The sequence below is a fragment of the Bufo gargarizans genome, chromosome 3 (assembly GCF_014858855.1).
Source record: "Bufo gargarizans isolate SCDJY-AF-19 chromosome 3, ASM1485885v1, whole genome shotgun sequence".
In the NCBI taxonomy this organism is placed as follows: domain Eukaryota; kingdom Metazoa; phylum Chordata; class Amphibia; order Anura; family Bufonidae; genus Bufo; species Bufo gargarizans.
In genome coordinates, this window is record NC_058082.1 from 8,389,474 (window position 1) to 8,415,069 (window position 25,596).

Here is a 25,596-nt window from a genome sequence, read left to right on the forward strand (position 1 = left end):
GACTGTCCTTCCCACGCCCCCCTCTCATTACAGACTGTCCTCCCCATGTCCCCCTCTCCTCCCAGACTGTCCTTACCTATGTCCCCCTCTCCTTACAGACTGTCCTCCCCTCTGTCCCCCTCTCCTTACAGACAGTCCTCCCCATGTCCCCCTCTCCTCACAGACAGTCCTCCCCATGTCCCCCTCTCCTCACGGACTGCCCTCCCCATCCCCCTTTCCTTACAGACTGTCCTCCCCATGTCCCCTTCTCCTCACAGACTTTCCTCCCACATGTCCCCCTCTCCTTACAGACTGTCCTTCCCATATCCTCCTCTCCTTACAGACTGTACTCCCCTCTCCTCACAGACTGTTTTACCCGATGTCCCCCTCTCCTTACGGACTGTCCTCTCCCATGTCTCCCTCTCCTTACAGACTGTCCTCCCGATGTCCCCCTCTCCTTACAGACTGCCCTCCCCATGTCCCCCTCTCCTTATAGACTGTACTCCCCATCCCCCTTTCCTTACAGACTGTCCTCCCCATGTCCCCTTCTCCTCACAGACTTTCCTCCCACATGTCCCCCTCTCCTTACAGACTGTCCTTCCCATATCCTCCTCTCCTTACAGACTGTACTCCCCTCTCCTCACAGACTGTTTTACCCGATGTCCCCCTATCCTTACGGACTGTCCTCTCCCATGTCCCCCTCTCCTCACAGACTGTCCTTCCCATGTCCCCCTCTCCTCACAGACAGTCCTCCCCATGTCCCCCTCTCCTCACGGACTGCCCTCCCCGTCCCCCTTTCCTTACAGACTGTCCTCCTCATGTTCTCCTCACAGACTTTCCTCCCCCATGTCCCCCTTTCCTTACAGACTGTCCTCCCCATATCCTCCTCTCCTTACAGACTGTACTCCCCTCTCCTCACAGACTGTTTTACCCGATGTCCCCCTCTCCTTACAGACTGTCCTTCCCCATGTTCCCCTCTTCCTACAGACTGTCCTTCCCCATGTTCCCCTCTTCCTACAGACTGTCCTCCCCCATGTTCCCCTCTCCTCACAGACTGTCTTTCCCCCATGTTCCCCTCTCCTCACAGACTGTCCTCTCCCATGTCCCCCTCTCCTCACAGACTGTCCTCTCCCATGTCCCCCTCTCCTTATGGACTGTCTCGTCTCCCATGTCCCCCTCTCCTCACAGACTGTCTTTCCCATGTCCCCCTCTCCTCACAGACTGTCTTTCCCATGTCCCCCTCTCCTCACAGACTGTCCTCCCCATGTCCCCCTCTCCTCACAGACTGTTCTCCCCCATGTCCCCCCTCTCCTTACAGACTGTCTCGTCTCCCATGTCCACCTCTCCTCACGGACTGTCCTCCCCCATGTCCCCCTCTTTTTACGGACTGTCACGTCTCCCATGTGCCCCTCTCCTCACGGACTATCCTCCCCCATGTCCCCCTCTCCTCACAGAATGTTTCTCCCCATGTCCCCCTCTCCTTACGGACTGTCTCGTCTCCCATGTCTACCTCTCCTCACGGACTGTCCTTCCCCATGTCCCCCTCTCCTTACGGACTGTCTCGTCTCCCATGTCCCCCTCTCCTCACAGGCTGTCCTCTCCCATGTCCCCCTCTCCTTACGGATTGTCCTCCCCATGTCCCCCTCTCCTCACAGACTGTCCTCCCCATGTCCCCTTCTCCTCACAGACTGTCCTCTCCCATGTCCCCCTCTCCTCACAGACTCTCCTCCCCCATGTCCCCCTCTCCTTACGGCCTGTCTCGTCTCCCATGTCCCCCTCTCCTTACGGATTGTCCTCCCCCATGTCCCCCTCTCCTCACAGACTGTCCTCCCCCATGTCCCCCTCTCCTCACAGACCCTTCCTCTATAATGTCCCCTTCTCCTCACAGACTGTCCTCTCCCATGTCCCCCTCTCCTCACAGACTCTCCTCCCCCATGTCCCCCTCTCCTTACGGCCTGTCTCGTCTCCCATGTCCCCCTCTCCTTACGGATTGTCCTCCCCCATGTCCCCCTCTCCTCACAGACTGTCCTCCCCCATGTCCCCCTCTCCTCACAAACTGTCCTCCCCATGTTCCCCTCTCCTCACAGACTGTCCTCCCCATGTCCCCCTCTCCTCACGGACTGTCCTCCCCCATGTCCCCCTCTCCTCACAGACTGTCCTCCCCCATGTCCCCCTCTCCTCACAGACCCTTCCTCTATAATGTCCCCCTCTCCTCATATTTTAGTGTAGCCCCCTGATCTGACAATGACTTTTTATTTCTCTGCTGATTTATGGGAATAATTACAGGAGTTGTCAGAAGGTGTCGTGCGTTCTTTACCTTCTGACGCTGCTGGAATCCATCACAGATATGCATTCAGCCCCATAAAAGAGGACAAATGACTTGGGGCTGGAATTACCTCCGCAGACGCAGCACCGCCGCCGCCTTATCAGTGGATGAGATGTCAGAAGGCGGCTCCTGACATTTTAATAAACTTTCCGGGAGAGATTAAATTGCACTTTGTCACAAGCAAAATATCAGCTATTACCGAGCATTTAGAGAGGCGAGAAACTGATGCCCCCTTCAAATGAGACGCTGTCCGCCCCATTCCCCCCTCGGGGGAGGGGCAGGATAAGTCGGCATATAATATTGGGTACATTTATTGATCCTGTGCTGTACATGTCATGCACTGAGCCTTTCCATACTCTAATAACATCCAAAGCTGTATCCGCATGGTTTCTCTTAGCTGGCTCCGTGTTTGTGCAGAGCGTACTCTGCTCCACTGCAGTATGGAGGATGCGGTATTATTTACAGTCAGGCGATGGCCACCAGGTCTCTTCACAATCTGCTTGTCCCATCAGCTCTCGAGAAAACTGACATCACACATCGTGTTCACTGCTGAGCAGCCATTAGAGCTCCCATTCTAGCCACTCAGCACTTAATATCTGTTAGATATGGTTACTGTATGGCACTATTATTTGGGCACTGTATGGCGGTATGCGGGCAGTGTCTGGTATATTTGGGCACAGTATAGGATTAGTATTGTATGATGGTATTCGGACTCTGTCTGGTGGTATTTAGGCACTGTATAGTAATATTATTTAAGCACTGTATGGGGATATTTGGGCACTATATGGTAATATCGGTTAGGTACTGTATAATGATATTTGGGCACTGTGTAGCAATATTATTTGAGAACGGTATAGTGATAGTATTTGAGAACTGTCTGATGGTATTTGGACACTGTATGGTGGTATTTGGGCACTGTATGTTGGTATTTGGGCACTGTATGGTGGTATTTGGGCACTGTATGGTGGTATTTGGGCACTGTATGGTGGTATTTGGGCACTGTATGGTGGTGTTTGGGCACTGTATAATGGTATTTTGGCACCGTATAATGATATTATTCGGGCACTGTATAGTAATAGTATTTGAGCACTGTATTGTGGTATTCAGGAACTGTATGGTGGTATTCAGGCACTGTATGGTGGTATTCGGGCACTGTATGGTGGTATTCAGGCACTGTATGGTGGTATTCGGGCACTGTATGGTGGTATTTGAGCACTGTATAATGATATTATTCGGGCACTGTATAGTGATAGTATTTGAGCACTGTATGGTGGTATTTGAGCACTGTATGGTGGTATTTTAGTTCTATATGTTGGTATTCGGGCACTGTATAGTAATATTATTTGGAAGAAGAGGAGCGGCACTCGCAGATAGAATGCAATTCTTGTGCAAATACATATTCCCATATTTGCAAGTGGGACACCGACCCTGGACACGCGCACCACACCACAGACGGCGGAGTGCCAACTGTGTTATAGCAATAGTAATATTATTTGAGCACTGTATAATAGTAATTGGGCACTGTATGGTGGTATTTGGGTACTGTATGGTGGTATTTGGGCACTGTATGGTGGTATTTGGGCACTGTATAATAGTATTTTGGCACTGTATGGTGGTATTTTGGCACTGTATGGTGGTATTTGGGCACTGTATGGTGGTATTTGGGCACTGTATAGTGGTATTTGGGCATTGTATGGTGGTATTTGGACACCGTATGGTGGTATTTGAGCACTGTATAATAGTATTTTGGCACTGTATGGTGGTATTTTGGCACTGTATGGTGGTATTTGGACACTGTATGGTGGTATTTGGGCACTGTATGCGGGTATGTGGGCACTGTATGGTAGTATTTGGGCACTGTATGGTGGTATTTGGACACTGTATGGTGGTATTTGGACACTGTATGGTGGTATTTGGGCACTGTATAGTGGTATTTGGGCACTGTATGGTGGTATTTGGACACCGTATGGTGGTATTTGAGCACTGTATGGTGGTATTTTGGCACTGTATGGTGGTATTTTGGCACTGTATGGTAGTATTTGGGCACTGTATGGTGGTATTTGGACACTGTATGGTGGTATTTGGGCACTGTATGGTGGTATTTGGGCACTGTATAATAGTATTTGGGCACTGTATAATAGTATTTGGGCACTGTATGGTGGTATTTGAGCACTGTATAGTAGTATTTGGACACTGTATGGTGGTATTTGGACACTGTATGGTGGTATTTGGACACTGTATGGTGGTATTTTGACACTGTATGGTGGTATTTGGGTACTATATGGTGGTATTTGGACACTATATGGTGGTATTTAGACACTATATGGTGGTATTTGGGCACTGTATGGTGGTATTTGGCCACTGTATGGTGGTATTTGGGTACTGTATGGTGGTATTTGGGTACTGTATGGTGGTATTTGGGCACTATATGGTGGTATTTAGACACTATATGGTGATATTTGGGCACTATATGGTGGTATTTGGGTACTGTATGGTGGTATTTGGGCACTGTATAGTGGTATTTGAACACTATGGTGGTATTTGGGTACTATATGGTGGTATTTGGGTACTGTATGGTGGTATTTGGATACTGTATGGTGGTATTTGGGCACTGTATGGTGGTATTTAGACACTGTATGGTGGTATTTGAGCACTGTATGGTGGTATTTGGGCACTGTTTGGTGGTATTTGGGCAACTTATGGTGGTATTTGAGAACTGTATAATAGTATTTGGACACTGTATGGTGGCATTTGGGCACTATATTGTGGTATTTGAGCACTGTATGGTGGTATTTGAGTACTGTATAATAGTATTTGAGCACTGTATGGTGGTATTTGGACACTGTATGGTGGTATTTGAGCACTGTTTGGTGGTATTTGGACACTGTATGGTGGTATTTGAGCACTGTATAATAGTATTTGGGCACTGTAGGGTGATATTTGGGCACTGTATGTATTTGGACACCGTATGGTGGTATTTGGACACTGTATGGTGGTATTTGTGCACTGTATAATAGTATTTGGACACTGTATGGTGGTATTTGGGCACTGTATAGTGGTATTTGAGCACTGTATAATAGTATTTGGACACTGTATGGTGGTATTTGGGCACTGTATGCGGGTATGTGGGCACTGTATGGTGGTATTTGGACACTGTATGGTGGTATTTGAGCACTGTATAATAGTATTTGGGCACTGTATGCGGGTATGTGGGCACTGTATGCGGGTATGTGGGCACTGGTGGTATTTGGGCAACTTATGGTGGTATTTGAGAACTGTATAATAGTATTTGGACACTGTATGGTGGCATTTGGGCACTATATTGTGGTATTTGAGCACTGTATGGTGGTATTTGAGCACTGTATAATAGTATTTGAGCACTGTATGGTGGTATTTGGACACTGTATGGTGGTATTTGAGCACTGTTTGGTGGTATTTGGGCACTGTATGGTGGTATTTGGGTACTATATGGTGGTATTTGGACACTATATGGTGGTATTTAGACACTATATGGTGGTATTTAGACACTATATGGTGGTATTTAGACACTATATGGTGGTATTTGGGCACTATATGGTGGTATTTTGGCACTGTATGGTGGTATTTGGACACCGTATGGTGGTATTTGGGCACTATATGGTGGTATTTGAGCACTGTATAATAGTATTTGGGCACTGTATGGTGGTATTTGGGCACTGTATGGTGGTATTTGGGCACTGTATGGTGGTATTTGGGCACTGTATAATAGTATTTGGGCACTGTATGGTGGTATTTGGGTACAGTATGGTGGTATTTGGGCACAGTATGGTGGTATTTTGGATACTGTATGGTGCTATTTGGACACTGTATGGTTGGTATTTGGGTATTGTATGGTGGTATTTGGGCACTGTATGGTGGTATTTGGGCACTGTATGGTGGTATTTGGGCACTGTATAGTGGTATTTGGGCACAGTATGGTGGTATTTGGGCACTGTATGGTGGTATTTGGGCACAGTATGGTGGTATTTGGGCACTGTATGGTGGTATTTGGGCACAGTATGGTGGTATTTGGGCACTCTATAGTGGTATTTGGGCACAGTATGGTGGTATTTGGGCACTGTATGGTGGTTTTTGGGCACTGTATGGTGGTATTTGGGCACTGTATAGTGGTATTTGGGCACTGTATGGTGGTATTTGGGCACTATATGGTGGTATTTGGGCACTATATGGTGGTATTTGGGCACTATATGGTGGTATTTGAGCACTGTATAATAGTATTTGGGCACTGTATGGTGGTATTTGGGTATTGTATCGTGGTATTTAGGCACTGTATGGTGGTATTTGGGCACAGTATGGTGGTATTTGGGCACTCTATAGTGGTATTTGGGCACAGTATGGTGGTATTTGGGCACTGTATGGTGGTTTTTGGGCACTGTATGGTGGTTTTTGGGCACTGTATGGTGGTATTTGGGCACTGTATGGTGGTATTTGGGCACTGTATCGTGGTATTTAGGCACTGTATGGTGGTTTTTGGGCACTGTATGGTGGTATTTGGGCACTGTATGGCGCTGCTAATTGTTCATAGGTTGTAGTTATTTTTGCAGCTGTATCTCGACATTTGAATTGTGTTATATGATTGGAAAGCAGGTTCCCTGAGACATGTCAGCCGGTGTCATAGGGAGCACTGCAGCTTTGGATGTGACTGGAGTATAAGACGTGCTGTAGCCCAGCATCAGTTACTTGTGGGGAGATTTAACCTTTAATATAAGGAAACTATCTTTATCAGTGGAGGGATCTCGGCTCGGCACGAGCGTCCTTCACACGTCACATGAAGCATCAATCTGCCCTGGAAGCGAATGAACTTTTGGCGCTGAGTCGGAGACTCTCTTATTGGAGGTTGTTATTTGCCGTGCGGAGTGTTGCGCAGCCGGCGGCCGTCTCTGAAATTTATTGGAAAAGTTTAATCTGAGCTGATATTTGGTTTTCACCCCCTCAGGCTCCAGTGGTCCCCAGTGTAATAAGCCCTCAGCCTTCGCTCGTCAGTAGTCCGACCGCTTCTCGTAATGAGAGGACGGTGCCGGCAGCACATTATACAGCGGCGTTCACACCGAGCAGCTCAGGCTATCCGGAGAAAATGAGAATTCACAGGTCGCCGAACCGAGGACTGTACAAAAAGTAGCTCATCTGACGAGAGCGCCTCTGCCCCCATAAATATAATGAGGGCTGTGCGGTGAGCTCCCCCTAGTGGTGGCTGCGGTCAGACAGCATTTCATCATGTACCTCTATGGCTCGGTGAAGGGAATCAGATTTGGAGCTCTGTGTCAAGAGAACAAAGATAATTGAGGCCATTAAGATTCAATAGAATGAGCTTGTCAGTAATCCCTCCAAAAACCGATATAATGGGGGGCACTAGCGTGCTTTAAATATCCTTCATTTGCTTTTGAGGGCTACTTTGAGAGCATTTTGTTCTTGTTTTGGAAGCACTGAGACATGGTTCCCCCTCTGATGCCCCCACCACCAGCCGGAAGGAGAGGGCCCCTTTAAGAGAAGATACGTTTATTGGGTTCTATACATAGCAAGTTACCAGATGGCTAATTTCAGACAATTATGGACATTTGTTAACAGAGTTTTCTGACTCATTCCTAAATATAATTCTCACATAGAAGCCGTGGGAGCGTCCGGTATAATCTGCGTCTGTGGTGGTGGGGGAGGAGGGGCTGGCAGAGCGCGAACGCATGAGTTCCGGAGAAATCTCCGTTATTTGCACCACACTGGTGGGGATCGGAGACACTTGTGGGTTTCAGTACTGTGAAATGTCCACGCAGTGATTTAGGGTATTAAAGGAGGACTCCACATTAAATCATTGATTAATTGGGGAGGGGTTTGTAAGCTTAGATCCTGCCGATTCCAAACTTAAAGGGGCAGTAACAGCCACGTCGAAACGCAAGACTCGAAAGCTCCAACACAATTCGCGCACATTCATTCATTAATCTGGAAAGCTGATTTTTAGGACATTGGTCTAAAATGTATTTATTTATTTTTTATGTTTGTTTATTTTTTCGCCTATTATTTGTTACATATAACTGCACTTTTTTTTATTTTCTGAAAATTCTATTTGTTATTTTTTATTTTGTAATTGATTAGGAGGTGACATAAGTGACATGAATCATAATCGTTTTAGGGTCGGTATGTGTTGTGGGGTTGGCTCTACAGCTCAGCATGGGGTTAATGTTTATTTCTATGTTACGTTTTTGTGTATTTTTCAACATTTTGTTCCTAAAATCTGCTCCTAAAATGTGCAAATTGTTTCTTTTTCTTTTTTGCTTTCTTTTGGGCACAATGTGTTTATCATTACACTATAGGAGGAATCCATCAACCTCCATGTGCCAGAAACACGGCATTAAAAAAGTTTTTACGCTAGAACTATTTAAAGGTTTGCAAGTTTTTGTGTTCTCAAAAGTAGTCTGGGTCCTGGATGGGGCTTAGCGTGACCTCATAGCCCAGCAGATTTACCGCATTACTGTAAAGGCCGCCATTATAAGCTGCAGACAAACTCCTCATGGCCAGGTGTCGGTTATTTGTCGCCAGACGACGCAGTGTCCGTCAGTGGAGTCAATTACGTCACAGATGTTTTTGTTTTTTCCCAGATGACGTATCGGTTCTGCTTCAGGAAATTATAACGGAAGCTCGAAATCTCAGCAACGCAGAAATGTATGTATGGTGCCAGCCATGATCGTTCTGTAAGCCTGCGGTCTGCTCATGTCCGTCCAACCATTCATTACCTCTACGACAGGGTGGGGGGGGGACCTTTTTCCTGCCGAGGGCCATTTATATATTTGTGACATCGGTCGCAGACACACAAAATTCTCAAGTCAGTGCCGAATAAAGAACTAAATATATATTATTCTCAATTTAATTTGACTGCTCTATTTAGTCAAACATATCATTGACTTAAGTTAAGAAATTGTGGTTCAATTTAAAAATATCCTGAGCGCTGTATTCTTCCAGCACAAAATGGCGCCTGCACTATATATACATTATATACGCGCTATATACTGTGTATTATATGTAGTGCAGGCGCCATTGTGAACACACATAGCAGTCTCATTTTTAAATTGAGAATATGATATATTTAGTTCATTATTTACTATTAATGGCAGCCAAGAATATCCCAGAGGGGTCCATGGAGGGGTTCACCCAGCCTCCACTCTCCCTGCCTCTGTCCCTTTCTCAGCCTCAGATCAGCCCCCATCAGATGCCCCCCACTGCCAATCAGCCAGCCCCCAACCTCCATCACCCTCACATTAGCTCCCATCATACGCCCCCACCACCAATTAGACCCCCCAGCCTCAGATCGTCCCCATCAGATCCCCCAGCAGACGCCCCCCTCCCAGCCTCCATCACGCTTACATGAGACCCCCCAGCCTCCATCAGTCTCAGATCAGCCCCCATCAGATGCCCCCCGCCACCAATTAGACCCCCCCCAGCCTCCATCACGCTCACATGAGACCCCCCAGCCTCCATCAGTCTCAGATCAGCCCCCATCAGATGCCCCCCGCCACCAATTAGACCCCCCCAGCCTCCATCACGCTCACATGAGACCCCCCCAGCCTCCATCAGGCTCACATGAGACCCCCCCAGCCTCCATCATTCTCAGATCAGCCCCCATCAGATGCCCCCCGCCACCAATTTACCCCCCAGCCTTTATCACGCTCACATGAGACCCCCCCATCCTCCATCAGTCTCAGATCAGCCCCCATCAGATGCCCCCCGCCACCAATTTACCCCCCAGCCTCCATCACGCTCACATGAGACCCCCCCATCCTCCATCAGTCTCAGATCAGCCCCCATCAGATGCCCCCCGCCACCAATTAGACCCCCCCAGCCTCCATCACGCTCACATGAGACCCCCCCAGCCTCCATCAGTCTCAGATCAGCCCCCATCAGATGCCCCCCGCCACCAATTAGACCCCCCCAGCCTTTATCACGCTCACATGAGACCCCCCCATCCTCCATCAGTCTCTGATCAGCCCCCATCAGATGCCCCCCGCCACCAATTTACCCCCCAGCCTCCATCACGCTTACATGAGACCCCCCCAGCCTCCATCAGTCTCAGATCAGCCCCCATCAGATGCCCCCCACCACCAATTTACCCCCCCAGCCTCCATCACGCTCACATGAGTCTCAGATCAGCCCCCATCAGATGCCCCCCCACATTGTAGATAATTCTGGATAATTAATGAACATACCAGATTGACGTTGCTTGTGATTATGCTGTCTGTACCACCAGTTTAGTGCCGGGAATCGGTCTTTCAGGTGTTATAATGCGTCAGTGCCTATATATTTCTTCAGGTTTGAGGGTGAGATAACCCTAACCCTTGTAGACCTCACCCAGAATCTGTTTTTCTTGACCTTGTGTAGGATCTGGTCTCATGGACCTGGCCATCTGGTTTTGTAGACCTCATTCTGGATCTGGTTTTGTAGGTCTTGTCCGTTATCTATTCTTATATAGACCATGTCCAGGATCTGGTCTCATAGACCCGACCAAGGATCTGATCTTGTCCAGGATCTTTGTAGGTCTTGTCCGTTATCTATTCTTTTATATACCATGTCCAGGATCTGGTCTCAGAGTTTTACTTTTCATAGGCCTTGTATCTGATTGTATGCATCCTGTCCAGGATTTGAGTTTGTCCAGGACCTTGTAGATCCTGGATTTGGTCTTGTAAAGAAGATGAATCTGCCCTGGAAGAGTAGACCTTGTCCAGGATATTTTTTTCTGTTGACCTTTTCCTATAAATCCCCCCTCCCCATAGTTTGGTTGTAATATTGATGAAGCATCTTTGGGATTGTCTCCTTGAATTTCCTTCCTCCTCTCTTTTTGGCAGATGTTCTGTTTTTCTACTTGAGAGGCACAGCCACGAACTTGTCGCCAAAGTCTTTGATGGAGGAGTCGTAGATGATGAGGTTTGTACAGATGGATAAATATAGTCCACCTAGTGGTGGAATTTTAGGTGCCAACTAAGTCATCGATTGGAACAGCGCCGCCTATAGACAAGCAGAGGGCACTACACCCAATTTCCATAAACTATAAATTAGGATTCTTAATTCGATATAGCATGTCAATGATGGTTAACCTCAGGCAATGAGGACAATGATGGGAGTATTTCTTTCTGCATTCTACTGACAGAGCTACGAGATAAGGATCCCAGCAGATCAGGGCATCGCGGGGCATGTAGCCACCACTGGCCAAATTCTGAATATCAAAGATGCTTATTCACATCCGCTGTTCTACCGTGGCGTGGACGACAGCACCGGATTTAGGACAAGGAATATCCTGTGTTTCCCCATTAAAAATGAGAGTAATGGTGGGTGTGTGACACCACGGTGGGGGATGGGGGGGGGGGTCTCTGTCAGGTTATGCACTAATATCATCAATCTTCCATCCCGCAGAGGTCATCGGTGTGGCTGAGCTGGTCAACAAAATTAATGGTCCTGGATTTACCAAATTTGATGAAGATTTGGCTACAGCCTTCTCCATTTATTGCGGGATCAGCATCGCTCACGTAAGATTTAATCTCTGGTGTGCGGGGAAGGTCCATGTTTTATATTGATTTGCGGATATTAATCTATCCATTTCTTTCCACCAGTCGCTGCTGTATAAGCAGGTGCGAGAAGCCCAGTTCAGGAGTCACCTGGCCAACGAGATGATGATGTATCACATGAAGGTATGGCCCAATATACGGCAAGCTACCAGTGGCAGCCACTAGGTGGCGCTGTGCCATTAACACTCTGTAAGTGGCAATGTTATCCAGTGCCAGTATCACCCAGGTGTGTAAGGAAATGCCCCTTTAGGAGGTGTCGCCTTCTTTGCATTTCAGGTCTTGTCACATCTCCATTGGGTTCAGCCAGAACTTCCATGTTGTATCTCCTATGTCTTGTGTTTCGGACCACTGTCTTGCTGGTTGAAAGTTCAATGACATCTCTGCTTGTCTCTGGATCAGCAGACTCGGATGCCTCCACCACCACCATGCATGATGTAGGATGGTCCTACTGGATTTACACTAAACATAATAGTAATCCATAACGCACCTCCACTTCTGACCCCTCTGTCCACAGGACGTAATTCCAGAGGTATCAGAGGTCATCCAGGCATTTATTACAGATGTGATCCAGGCCTTTGACATTCCTCTTGGATAGCAGTGGTCTCCTCAAAGAGAACCCATTTAGGAAGTCACAGATCTTGCCAGAAGAACATCCAATGGCCCTCAGTCAAGGTCAAAAGAGACCACAGCTGAGGCTGGAGCTTTCTGGATGTTCTGTGGCTTCCAGAAGGACGTTCCTGAGAGCAGTCGTAGTCATTTGGGCAGCCAGACACTTCTGGGAAGATTCACCTTTGCTCCAGGTCTTCTCTCCAAAAAGCCTGAAACTGCCTTTTCCAGATTTCTGCTTGCTGGCAGTAAATTGGAACATTCCTGGTTACATTCAGAGGCAGTAAACCTGTCTATAGTGTCCTTCTCTCAGCAGAGAGGTGGATACAATTGTATCTAGCACCTAGCGCTCATTTCTCTTGGCCCTACCGCCGTCCCCGCTTGTCACTAGGTCTCGCCGCCTGAGGCAGCCACCTCACCTGGCCTCATTGGAGGTGCACCCCTGTCTGTAAGCTAAGACTGCAGGAGGATACATTGTAGCAAAGTAGCAGAGAGAATTGATACAACTGTATGCACGTCTCAGCTGAGAGCAGGGCTTGTTGTGTATGGAAACAAGAGCGCACACATTCACTGACAACCAGCTGAGGTTTTGACAGCGGTGTAGAAAGGGAAGTATTAAGGGTGCCTGACTTCTCCTGTTTATTTTATTAATGATAGAAAATTTTTGAATCCATAAAAAATATATATATATATATATATATATATATATATATATATTTTTTTTTTTACAGATAAAAAAAAATTGAAATATTTTTTATTTTTTTTTAATCACTGATAAAACATGGATAGTTTTATTATTTTTATTAGTTTATTTTCTAAAGACAGACATATAACAAATGTGGATTTTTGACTGACAAGAAAACTTTTTTTATGCTTTATTTTTTGCTAAAAATGAATACAGAATTTTTTAATAATAAATAATAAATAATATTTATATAATAATAAATAATAAATCAAATAATAAAAACTAAGATTTAACATTTTACTTGTTTCTATCCCTTTTCCCTTGACATGACCTCCTCCTTCCATCAGCTCCCGCATCTGCCCATTTTTTCTTGGATCTTTTTCTTTCTCCTCTTCTCTTTGGGATGAGGTTTTTAGACGTGAACCTCAGAGACCAGTGAGATACAATGCGAGGATCAATCTGCAAAGCGTTTCCACTTCAATTCACTGAAAGCAAATTGCAGACTTTGCAGATTGAGGCTCCGGAGCAGCGGACGGCGGAGAGCACATGTCCAATCGCTCAGCTCCCTCATCTCCAGAGACGTAGCATGAAGCTCCTGGTCTCCATTACAGAATGTGGGACTGACCCCCATAGACTACCATGTGCCTTTTATTATACTGGTGTCTTACTAGGTGGATGATAGGTCCTTGGGCCCCTCTGACTCCAGGGCCCGGGGGGGTCTCGTTCCTCCAAAACAAAATGCAGTTTAATGTATAGGTTTTATCTGGTCAGTAGTGATGTCATCGGCATCACACATGGCAGTAGTGATGTCACTGTTACATGTGATTTCACTGGTATTGAATGGCAGTTCACCTACAAGAACCGTTCTTTGTGTATGTGAATTGAATGTTGCTTGTGATTTGTGAATTGCCTCCATATAATGTGATACGCTGTGGCATTGTTGGGCTCCGGTTCTTGTAGGTGCAGTGTTTTGGTTTGGAGCAGATATACCAGTTATATAGGTACAATGTGATCGGGTGGACGGGCAGTTGTTATGCCACATTACATTAAGTTTTACCTTATACTGTGTGGTATATTTATTGGTCACTGGTGTTGCGTTGTAGTAGTGATGTCACTGGTGTTACATGGCAGTAGTGATGTCACTGGTGTTACGTGGCAGTAGTGATGTCACTGGTGTTACGTGGCAGTAGTGATGTCACTGGTGTTACGTGGTAGTAGTGATGTCACTGGTGTTACATGGCAGTAGTGATGTCACTGGTGTTACGTGGCAGTAGTGATGTCACTGGTGTTACGTGGCAGTAGTGATGTCACTGGTGTTACGTGGCAGTAGTGATGTCACTGGTGTTACTTGGCAATAGTGATGTCACTGGTGTTACTTGGCAGTAGTGATGTCACTGGTGTTACGTGGCAGTTGTGATGTCACTGGTGTTCCGTGGCAGTAGTGATGTCACTGGTGTTCCGTGGCAGTAGTGATGTCACTGGTGTTCCGTGGCAGTAGTGATTTCACTGGTGTTACGTGGCAGTAGTGATGTCACTGGTGTTACGTGGCAGTAGTGATGTCACTGGTGTTACATGGCAGTAGTGATGTCACTGGTGTCCCATCTGCTTGTAGTGATGTCACAGGGCATATTCTGGACTGGGAATGTTGGTAGTCACAGGTCTGGGCTTCTTCTGTGGATCCCTGGGGAGATGTTCTGATCACGTAATAATCTGCACGTTGTTATCTGTTCCAGGTTTGCGAAGAAGAAACCAAGAAACTGGAAAGTAACGGAATTCCACTAGTTTATAAAATTGATCCAAATTTTGCCAATTTCAGCTACACCCCCCGATCTCTCCCTGAGGATGATACCACTATGGTGAGTCACGGGAGACAGTAACCAACCTGTGATCTTCTCATGTGACCAGTGAATCCCCATATAACCAGTATAACTCCATATCACCAGTACACCCCCATGCAACCAGTATGACTCCATATAACCAATACTCATACATGTCAGCAGTACATCCACATGTAACCAGTACACCTCTCTATAACCAGTACACCTCTCTATAACCAGTAAAACTCTCTATAACCAGTACACCTCTATATAACCAGTAAAACTCTCTATAACCAGTACACCTCTCTATAACCAGTACACCTCTATATAACCAGTAAAACTCTCTATAACCAGTACACCTCTATATAACCAGTACACCTCTCTATAACCAGTAAACCTCTCTATAACCAGTAAAACTCTATACATATAACTCCATACACCACCATATAACCAGTATACCTCCATGTAACCAGTATACCTCCATATAACCAGTATACCTCCATATAACCAGTATACCTCCATATAACCAGTATACCTCCATGTAACCAGTATACCTCCATATAACCAGTATACCTCCATATAACCAGTATACCTCCATGTAACCAGTATACCCCATGTAACAGTTTGGTGTTTATTCACATAAGGAACCGTCCAGTTTAATGTTATTAGACCAAATCTCCATACACAAGACCACCCTGGTGAGGGGACCCCCTTTAAGGGCCACATACATTACTAGGTATGAAGGAGCATGTGGTCATACAGGGTGGGGGGATCATGTGGTCATGTGAGACAGCGGATCAGCCACGTGGGAGGGGGTGACATAGGGAAAGCTGCACTGCCCCGTACTGTATGTATGGAAAAGAGGGCCCCCGGCAGGAAATCACAGGACCCCGGGAAAATGTGGGAAAAATCAGTGCCACATAGTGTACACATAAAAGTGCAATAAAGTACATAAATAATACCGCCATAAAGTGTCCAAATATCCGCGCCATACCATGCACACAGAACACTTATAATACCGCGCTGCACTCCGTTCACGCTCCAGTCGAGCGGTAGTATTTCGGAGGGTTGTGGCACCGTCCCCCTCCCGTGCCTGTATTTGTAGCATTAGTTTAACCCCTTCAGAACCGGTTTCATCGCGCAGCTGCCGTCGGCTCGGGAATCACAATGTGTGGCCCCCAAGGAGGATAAAGCCTGACACGTGTCGTCCCACACTCTGCAAGCAGATGGCGACGGAGCACTGTCATAACTGAATGAGAATCTGAGACCATCCACAATGAACCATTGCTGCATGTCTCATGTGTGACACACGTGTGTCTTCTGTGTAATGATGTGACCCGTGTCCACGTCCGCTCCTTGCAGGCCACGCTCAGTATGTTTGAAGACATGGGCTTTATCACCAACTACAAGATTGATCGGATGACACTCATCAGGTAAGTACATGACATGTTACCATCAGCACCCTCCCTCAGTGACCCCCCTATAAAGCGCTCCCCAATCTGGGAGGAACCTACATCCGGAGCTCCCAGTGCCATGAATAGAATGCAAGAAATACAGTGAACACTGACACTGGCACAGAAGAAAAAGAAAGAACTTTTGATTTTTCACAGTGACTCGTTTGACTTTTTAGATTTTGCCTTATGGTGAAGAAGGGGTACAGAGACCCTCCATATCACAATTGGATGCACGCCTTCTCTGTGACGCACTTCTGCTACCTGCTCTACAAGAACCTGGATCTCCTCAATTACTTAGAGTGAGTAACATTTCCTGTGCACCAGATGGCGCTATAATGCAGCATTTTACCAGAAGTCTGGATGTTACCACTAGATGGAGCCATAGTACAGCATTATACTAGAAGTCACACATCTGGATGTTACCACTAGATGGAGCCATAGTACAGCATTATATTAGAAGTCACATATCTGGATGTTACCACTAGATGGAGCCATAGTACGGCATTATATTAGAAGTCACATATCTGGATGTTACCACTAGATGGAGCCATAGTACAGCATTATACTAGAAGTCACACACCTGGATGTTACCACTAGATGGAGCCATAGTACAGCATTATACTAGAAGTCACATATCTGGATGTTACCACTAGATGGAGCCATAGTACAGCATTATATTAGAAGTCACATATCTGGATGTTACCACTAGATGGAGCCATAGTACGGCATTATATTAGAAGTCACATATCTGGAGGTTACCACTAGATGGAGCCATAGTACAGCATTATACTTGAAGTCACATATCTGGAGGTTACCACTAGATGGAGCCATAGTACAGCATTATACTAGAAGTCACATATCTGGATGTTACCACTAGATGGAGCCATAGTACAGCATTATACTAGAAGTCACACATCTGGATGTTACCACTAGATGGAGCCATAGTACAGTATTATACTAGAAGTCACACATCTGGATGTTACCACTAGATGGAGCCATAGAACAGCATTATACTAGAAGTCACACATCTGGATGTTACCACTAGATGGAGCCATTTTACAGCATTATACTAGAAGTCACACATCTGGATGTTACCACTAGATGGAGCCATAGTACAGCATTATACTAGAAGTCACACATCTGGATGTTACCACTAGATCTGGCATGTCCAAACTGCGGCCCTCCAGCTGTTGCAAAACTACAACTCCCAGCATGCCTGGATAGATTACAGCTATTGGGGCATGCTAGGAATTGTAGTTTTGCAACAGCTGGAGGGCCGCAGTTTGGACATGTCTGCACTAGATGGAGCCATAGTACAGCATGATACTAGAAGTCATACATCTGGATGTTACCACTAGATGGAGCCATAGTACAGCATTATACTAGAAGTCACACATCTGGATGTTACCACTAGATGGAGCCATAGTACAGCATTATACCAAAAGTCACACATCTGGATGTTACCACTAGATGGAGCCATAGTACAGCATTATACCAAAAGTCACACATCTGGATGTTACCACTAGATGGAGCCATAGTACAGCATTATACTAGAAGTCACACATCTGGATGTTACCACTAGATGGAGCCATAGTACAGCATTATACCAAAAGTCACACATCTGGATGTTACCACTAGATGGAGCCATAGTACAGCATTATACTAGAAGTCACACATCTGGATGTTACCACTAGATGGAGCCATAGTACAGCATTATACCAAAAGTCACACATCTGGATGTTACCACTAGATGGAGCCATAGTACAGCATTATACTAGAAGTCACACATCTGGATGTTACCACTAGATGGAGCCATAGTACAGCATTATACCAAAAGTCACACATCTGGATGTTACCACTAGATGGAGCCATAGTACAGCATTATACTAGTAGTCACATATCTGGATGTTACCACTAGATGGAGCCATAGTACAGCATTATATTAGAAGTCACACATCTGGATGTTACCACTAGATGGAGCCATAGTACAGCATTATACTAGAAGTCACACATCTGGATGTTACCACTAGATGGAGACATAGTACAGCATTATACTAGAAGTCACACATCTGGATGTTACCACTAGATGGAGCCATAGTACAGCATTATACTAGAAGTCACACATCTGGATGTTACCACTAGATGGAGCCATAGTACAGCATTATACTAGTAGTCACATATCTGGATGTTACCACTAGATGGAGCCATAGTACAGCATTATATTAGAAGTCACACATCTGGATGTTACCACTAGATGGAGCCATAGTACAGCATTATACTAGAAGTCACACATCTGGATGTTACCACTAGATGGAGCCATAGTACAGCATTATACTAGAAGTAACACATCTGGATGTTACCACTAGATCTGGCATGTCCAAACTGCGGCCCTCCAGCTGTTGCAAAACTACAACTCCCAGCATGCCTGGATAGATTACAGCTATTGGGGCATGCTAGGAATTGTAGTTTTGCAACAGCTGGAGGGCCGCAGTTTGGACATGTCTGCACTAGATGGAGCCATAGTACAGCATGATACTAGAAGTCATACATCTGGATGTTACCACTAGATGGAGCCATAGTACAGCATTATACTAGAAGTCACACATCTGGATGTTACCACTAGATGGAGCCATAGTACAGCATTATACCAAAAGTCACACATCTGGATGTTACCACTAGATGGAGCCATAGTACAGCATTATACTAGAAGTCACACATCTGGATGTTACCACTAGATGGAGCCATAGTACAGCATTATACCAAAAGTCACACATCTGGATGTTACCACTAGATGGAGCCATAGTACAGCATTATACTAGAAGTCACACATCTGGATGTTACCACTAGATGGAGCCATAGTACAGCAATATACCAAAAGTCACACATCTGGATGTTACCACTAGATGGAGCCATAGTACAGCATTATACTAGTAGTCACATATCTGGATGTTACCACTAGATGGAGCCATAGTACAGCATTATACTAGAAGTCACACACCCTGTGTCTCACCACTAGATGGAGCCATAGTACAGCATTATACTAGAAGTCACACACCCTGTGTCTCACCACTAGATGGAGTCATTGTTCAAACAGTAGTGCACTTTGAAATTAGAAGTCATACTTCCTGGATGTTACCACTAGATGGAAACATAGAACAGCATTATATTAGAAGTCGCACATCCAGGGTGCTGCCACTAGATGGCGCTATAGTGCATATTACACTATTATACTAGAAGTCACACTTCTTAGGTCTTACCACTAGATGGAGCCATAGTACAGCATTATACAAGGAGACACACATCCTGGGTGCTACCACTAGGTGGAGCTATAGCACACACTGCAATAATATAATAGAGGTGCACATCCAGATTCTACCACCTGAAGGCGCTGTGGCATATGATATATTTTTGTTGATTTTATTGTCATTTATATGGGATTTGGTGACACTGTTACAGTTCATGATTCGCTAGACTGCGGCATTCTGTGTCCGTTTTTCTTTTTCTTTTTCAGGGACTTTGAAATTTTTGCCTTGTTTGTGTCGTGTTTGTGCCATGATCTGGATCACAGGGGGACGAACAATTCCTTCCAGGTGAACTCGGTAGGTTTCGAGGCGCTTGTGCCTCATACCTCGCCCTCCTGTCAGTCCTCTCTGTTATTCTGGCCTCTGGCTGATTTCAGCATCGTTCTTTTCCTTTTCATGTAGAAATCTGTTCTGGCCGGTCTATACAGCTCCGAGGGCTCTGTGATGGAGGTGAGTAGACACTGCGCCCCCCACATCCACCCCATGGGTCTTATAGGCGCCACTAAAATACCTCATGTTCTGTACTCCAGTCACATCCAAAGCTGCATTCTGCTGTAATCCACTGAAATCCTGTGATGTTTCATTCATCGCTGTACAGAAACTGATCCACCAGGGGGCAGCAGCAAGATGGGAAATCTTAACAGAAAACCAGCAGAATTAAGAATGCAGCTCTGGGTGTGACTTCAGACATGATATAAAGCTGTAATAAGGAATTTGTCTTCTTCCCGGCAGAGACATCACTTTGCTCAGGCCATTGCCATCCTCAACTCACAAGGGTGTAACATTTGCGAACAGTTTTCACGGAGGGTGAGTACAAATAGACAGCGGGGGGGGTTATTAGTGGAGGGGTCACTAGCATCATAGCTGTCACTTCTGTCACATAATGTAAGCGGTGATGTCACTTCTGTCACATAATGTAAGCGGTGATGTCACTTCTGTCACATAATGTAAGCAGTGATGTCACTTCTCTGATACAATGTAAGCGGTGATGTCACTTCTGTCACATATTGTAAGCGGTGATGTCCCTTCCACGATATAATGTAAGCGGTGATGTCACTTCTGTCACATAATGTAAGCGGTGATGTCACTTCTGTCACATAATGTAAGCGGTGATGTCACTTCTGTCACATAATGTAAGCGGTGATGTCACTTCTGTCACATATTGTAAGCGGTGATGTCCCTTCCACGATATAATGTAAGCGGTGATGTCACTTCTGTCACATAATGTAAGCGGTGATGTCACTTCTGTCACATAATGTAAGCGGTGATGTCACTTCTGTCACATATTGTAAGCGGTGATGTCCCTTCCACGATATAATGTAAGCGGTGATGTCACTTCTGTCACATAATGTAAGCGGTGATGTCACTTCTGTCACATAATGTAAGCGGTGATGTCACTTCTGTCACATATTGTAAGCGGTGATGTCCCTTCCACGATATAATGTAAGCGGTGATGTCACTTCTGTCACATAATGTAAGCGGTGATGTCACTTCTGTCACATAATGTAAGCGGTGATGTCACGTCTCTGATATAATGTAAGCGGTGATGTCACTTCTGTCACATAATGTAAGCGGTGATGTCACTTCTGTCACATAATGTAAGCGGTGATGTCACGTCTCTGATATAATGTAAGCAGTGATGTCACTTCTGTCACATCATTTAAGCAGTGATGTCACTTCTGTCACATCATTTAAGCGGTGATGTCACTTCTCTGATATAATATAAGCGGTGATGTCACTTCTCTGATATAATGTAAGCTGTGATGTCACTTCTCTGATATAATGTAAGCGGTGATGTCACTCTTGTCACATAATATAAGCGGTGATGTCACTTCTCTGATATAATGTAAGCTGTGATGTCACTTCTCTGATATAATGTAAGCGGTGATGTCACTTCTACGTTATAATGTAAGCGGTAATGTCACTTCTGTCACATAATGTAAGCGGTGACGTCACTTCTCTGATATAATATAAGCGGTGATGTCACTTCTGTCACATAATGTAAGCGGTGATGTCACTTCTACGTTATAATGTAAGCGGTGATGTCACTTCTCTGATATAATATAAGCGGTGATGTCACTTCTGTCACATAATGTAAGCGGTGATGTCACTTTTGTCACATAATATAAGCGGTGATGTCACTTCTATGATATAATGTAAGCGGTGATGTCACTTCTGTCACATAATGTAAGCGGTGATGTCGCTTTTATGATATAATGTAAGCGGTGATGTCACTTCTGTCACATAATGTAAGCGGTGATGTCACTTCTGTCACATAATGTAAGCGGTGATGTCACTTCTGTCACATAATGTAAGCGGTGATGTCACTTTTATGATATAATGTAAGCGCTAATGTCACTTCTGTCACATAATGTAAGCAGTGATGTCACTTGTGTCTCTTCCTGCAGGATTATCAGAGGATGCTGGATCTCATGCGAGACATTATCTTGGCCACAGATTTGGCGCATCACCTTCGTATCTTCAAAGAGCTTCAGAAAATGGCGAATGGTGAGGAGCGCCCCCTGCTGTGCCGTCAGCTGACTGCACCTTCCCCAAAGATTATACACATAGTAAAGAAGAAAATCCACCACATCAGTAAATCCCAGAAAACAGGAGTGAGGTGTCGCTGCTCTTCCTGTCCACTAGAGGGAGTGAGCGCAGGGGGTTTACCATATGGCACCCACATATCCCGCTGCGCAGTACACCCGTTGTACTGCTGTATAACAATGCCTGTTCCCTGCAACTCTCAATCCTATCTCTTCACCTCACCCACAATGCATCGCTCCTCACCTCTGTCCCAGGAGCTGACAATCAAACTTCCCAGTCAGGCACACAATGTATTACTGGCGTCATCCGTATCCCTGGGAGCTCACATTCTAATGTTATTATTAGAGATGAGCGACTTTCCGCTCATGAAATCCGTTCACGCTTCGTTTACTGGTAAAGGGTGAATTGTGTTACGGATTCTGTTACCACGGACCATAACGCAATTCTATGATGGAATGCAGATAGAGGCTGAAAAACGGATCCGTCCGGTTTCAGTTATGCAGGAGAGGATACAGAGAGACGTCTGCTCCGACCCCTGTGTCATCGTTATGAATCATTATATCTGTTTTCTTCATGAAGCCGCACATGATACAATGTAACAGGATTATGCTATTAGAGATCACATATCTCCCTCTAGTGGTCACAATTAGAACTGTAAAGAAATGTGGGATCACCACAGTGAGTGCAGCTCTGGAGAATAATACAGGATCTAACTCAGGATCAGTACGGGATAAGTAATGTATGTACACAGTGACTGCACCAGCAGAATAGTGAGTGCAGCTCTGGAGAATAATACAGGATCTAACTCAGGATCAGTACGGGATAAGTAATGTATGTACACAGTGACTGCACCAGCAGAATAGTGAGTGCAGCTCCGGAGTATAATACAGGAGGTAACTCAGGATCAGTACAGGATAAATAATGTATGTACACAGTGACTGCACCAGCAGAATAGTGAGTGCAGCTCCGGAGTATAATACAGGATGTAACTCACGATCAGTACAGGATTAGTAATGTAATGTATGTACACAGTGACTGCACCAGCAGAATAGTGAGTGCAGCTCTGGAGTATAATACATGATGTGACTGAGGATCAGTACAGGATAAGTAATGTAATGTATGTACACAGTGACTGCACCAGCAGAATAGTGAGTGCAGCTCTGGAGTATAATACAGGATGTAACTCAGGATCAGTACAGGATAAGTAATGTATGTACACAGTGACTGCACCAGCAGAATAGTGAGTGCAGCTCTGGAGTATAATACAGGATGTAATACAGGATCAGTACAGGATAAGTAATGTAATGTATGTACACAGTGACTGCCCCAGCAGAACAGTGAGTACAGCTCTGGAGTATAATGCAGGATGTAACTCAGGATCAGTACAGGATAAGTAATGTAATGTATGTACACAGTGACTGCACCAGCAGAATAGTGAGTGCAGCTCTGGAGTATAATACAGGATGTAACTCAGGGTCAGTACAGGATAAGTAATGTAATGTATGTACACAGTGACTGCACCAGCAGAATAGTGAGTGCAGCTCTGGAGTATAATACAGGATGTAACTCAGGACCAGTACAGGATAAGTAATGTATGTACACAGTGACTGCACCAGCAGAATAGTGAGTGCAGCTCTGGAGTATAATACAGGATGTGACTGAGGATCAGTACAGGATAAGTAATGTATGTACACAGTAACTGCACCAGCAGAATAGTGAGTGCAGCTCTGGAGTATAATACAGGACGTAACTCAGGATCAGTACAGGATAAGTAATGTATGTACACAGTGACTGCACCAGCAGAATAGTGAGTGCAGCTCTGGGGTATAATACAGGATGTAACTCAGGATCAGTACAGGATAAGTAATGTAATGTATGTACACAGTGACTGCACCAGCAGAATAGTGAGTACAGCTCTGGAGTATAATACAGGATGTAACTCAGGATCAGTACAGGATAAGTAATGTAATGTATGTACACAGTAACTGCACCAGCAGAATAGTGAGTACAGCTCTGGAGTATAATGCAGGATGTAACTCAGGATCAGTACAGGATAAGTAATGTAATGTATGTACACAGTGACTGCACCAGCAGAATAGTGAGTGCAGCTCTGGAGTATAATACAGGATGTAACTCAGGACCAGTACAGGATAAGTAATGTATGTACACAGGGATTGCACCAGCAGAATAGTGAGTGCAGCTCTGGAGTATAATACAGGATGTAACTCAGGACCAGTACAGGATAAGTAATGTAATGTATGTACACAGTGACTGCACCAGCAGAATAATGAGTGCCGCTCTGGAGTATAATACAGGATGTGACTCAGGATCAGTACAGGATAAGTAATGTATGTACACAGTGACTGCACCAGCAGAATAGTGAGTGCAGCTCTGGAGTATAATACTAGATGTAACTCAGGATCAGTACAGGATAAGTAATGTATGTACACAGTGACTGCACCAGCAGAATAGTGAGTGCAGCTCTGGAGTATAATACTGGGTGTAACTCAGGATCAGTACAGGATAAGTAATGTATGTACACAGTGACTCCACCAGCAGAATAGTGAGTGCAGCTCTGGAGTATAATACTGGGTGTAACTCAGGATCAGTACAGGATAAGTAATGTATGTACACAGTGACTGCACCAGCAGAATAGTGAGTGCAGCTCTGGAGGATAATACAGGATGTAACTCAGGATCAGTACAGGATAAGTAATGTATGTACACAGTGACTCCACCAGCAGAATAGTGAGTGCAGCTCCGGAGTATAATACTGGGTGTAACTCAGGATCAGTACAGGATAAGTAATGTATGTACACAGTGACTGCACCAGCAGAATAGTGAGTGCAGCTCTGGAGGATAATACAGGATGTAACTCAGGATCAGTACAGGATAAGTAATGTATGTACACAGTGACTCCTCCAGCAGAATAGTGAGTGCAGCTCTGGAGTATAATGCAGGATGTAACTCAGGATCAGTACAGGATAAGTAATATATGTACACAGTGACTCCACCAGCAGAATAGTGAGTGCAGCTCTGGAGTATAATACAGGATGTAACTCAGGATCAGTACAGGATAAGTAATGTAATGTATGTACACAGTGACTGCACCAGCAGAATAGTGAGTGCAGCTCTGGAGTATAATACAGGATGTAACTCAGGATCAGTACAGGATAAGTAATGTAATGTACACAGTGACTGCACCAGCAGAATAGTGAGTGCAGCTCCGGAGTATATTACAGGATGTAACTCAGGATCAGTACAGGATAAGTAATGTATGTACACAGTGACTGCACCAGC

At 45.3% G+C, this 25,596-nt stretch overlaps 1 protein-coding gene across 1 annotated transcript in view; it reads left to right on the forward strand.

The window, feature by feature from the left end:
* The window catches only part of LOC122930589 (cGMP-dependent 3',5'-cyclic phosphodiesterase-like), a 191,461-nt gene that overhangs the window by 160,097 nt on the left and 5,768 nt on the right, over window positions 1-25,596 (forward strand). Inside the window, exons 16-27 of the mRNA XM_044284079.1 lie at window positions 8,932-8,995; window positions 11,170-11,248; window positions 11,472-11,649; window positions 11,735-11,847; window positions 11,932-12,009; window positions 14,911-15,033; window positions 16,357-16,427; window positions 16,625-16,747; window positions 19,960-20,047; window positions 20,153-20,200; window positions 20,483-20,557; window positions 22,159-22,258. Of these exons, the coding sequence (XP_044140014.1) occupies window positions 8,932-8,995; window positions 11,170-11,248; window positions 11,472-11,649; window positions 11,735-11,847; window positions 11,932-12,009; window positions 14,911-15,033; window positions 16,357-16,427; window positions 16,625-16,747; window positions 19,960-20,047; window positions 20,153-20,200; window positions 20,483-20,557; window positions 22,159-22,258 (1,140 nt within the window). The remainder of the gene's footprint in view (window positions 1-8,931; window positions 8,996-11,169; window positions 11,249-11,471; window positions 11,650-11,734; window positions 11,848-11,931; window positions 12,010-14,910; window positions 15,034-16,356; window positions 16,428-16,624; window positions 16,748-19,959; window positions 20,048-20,152; window positions 20,201-20,482; window positions 20,558-22,158; window positions 22,259-25,596) is intronic.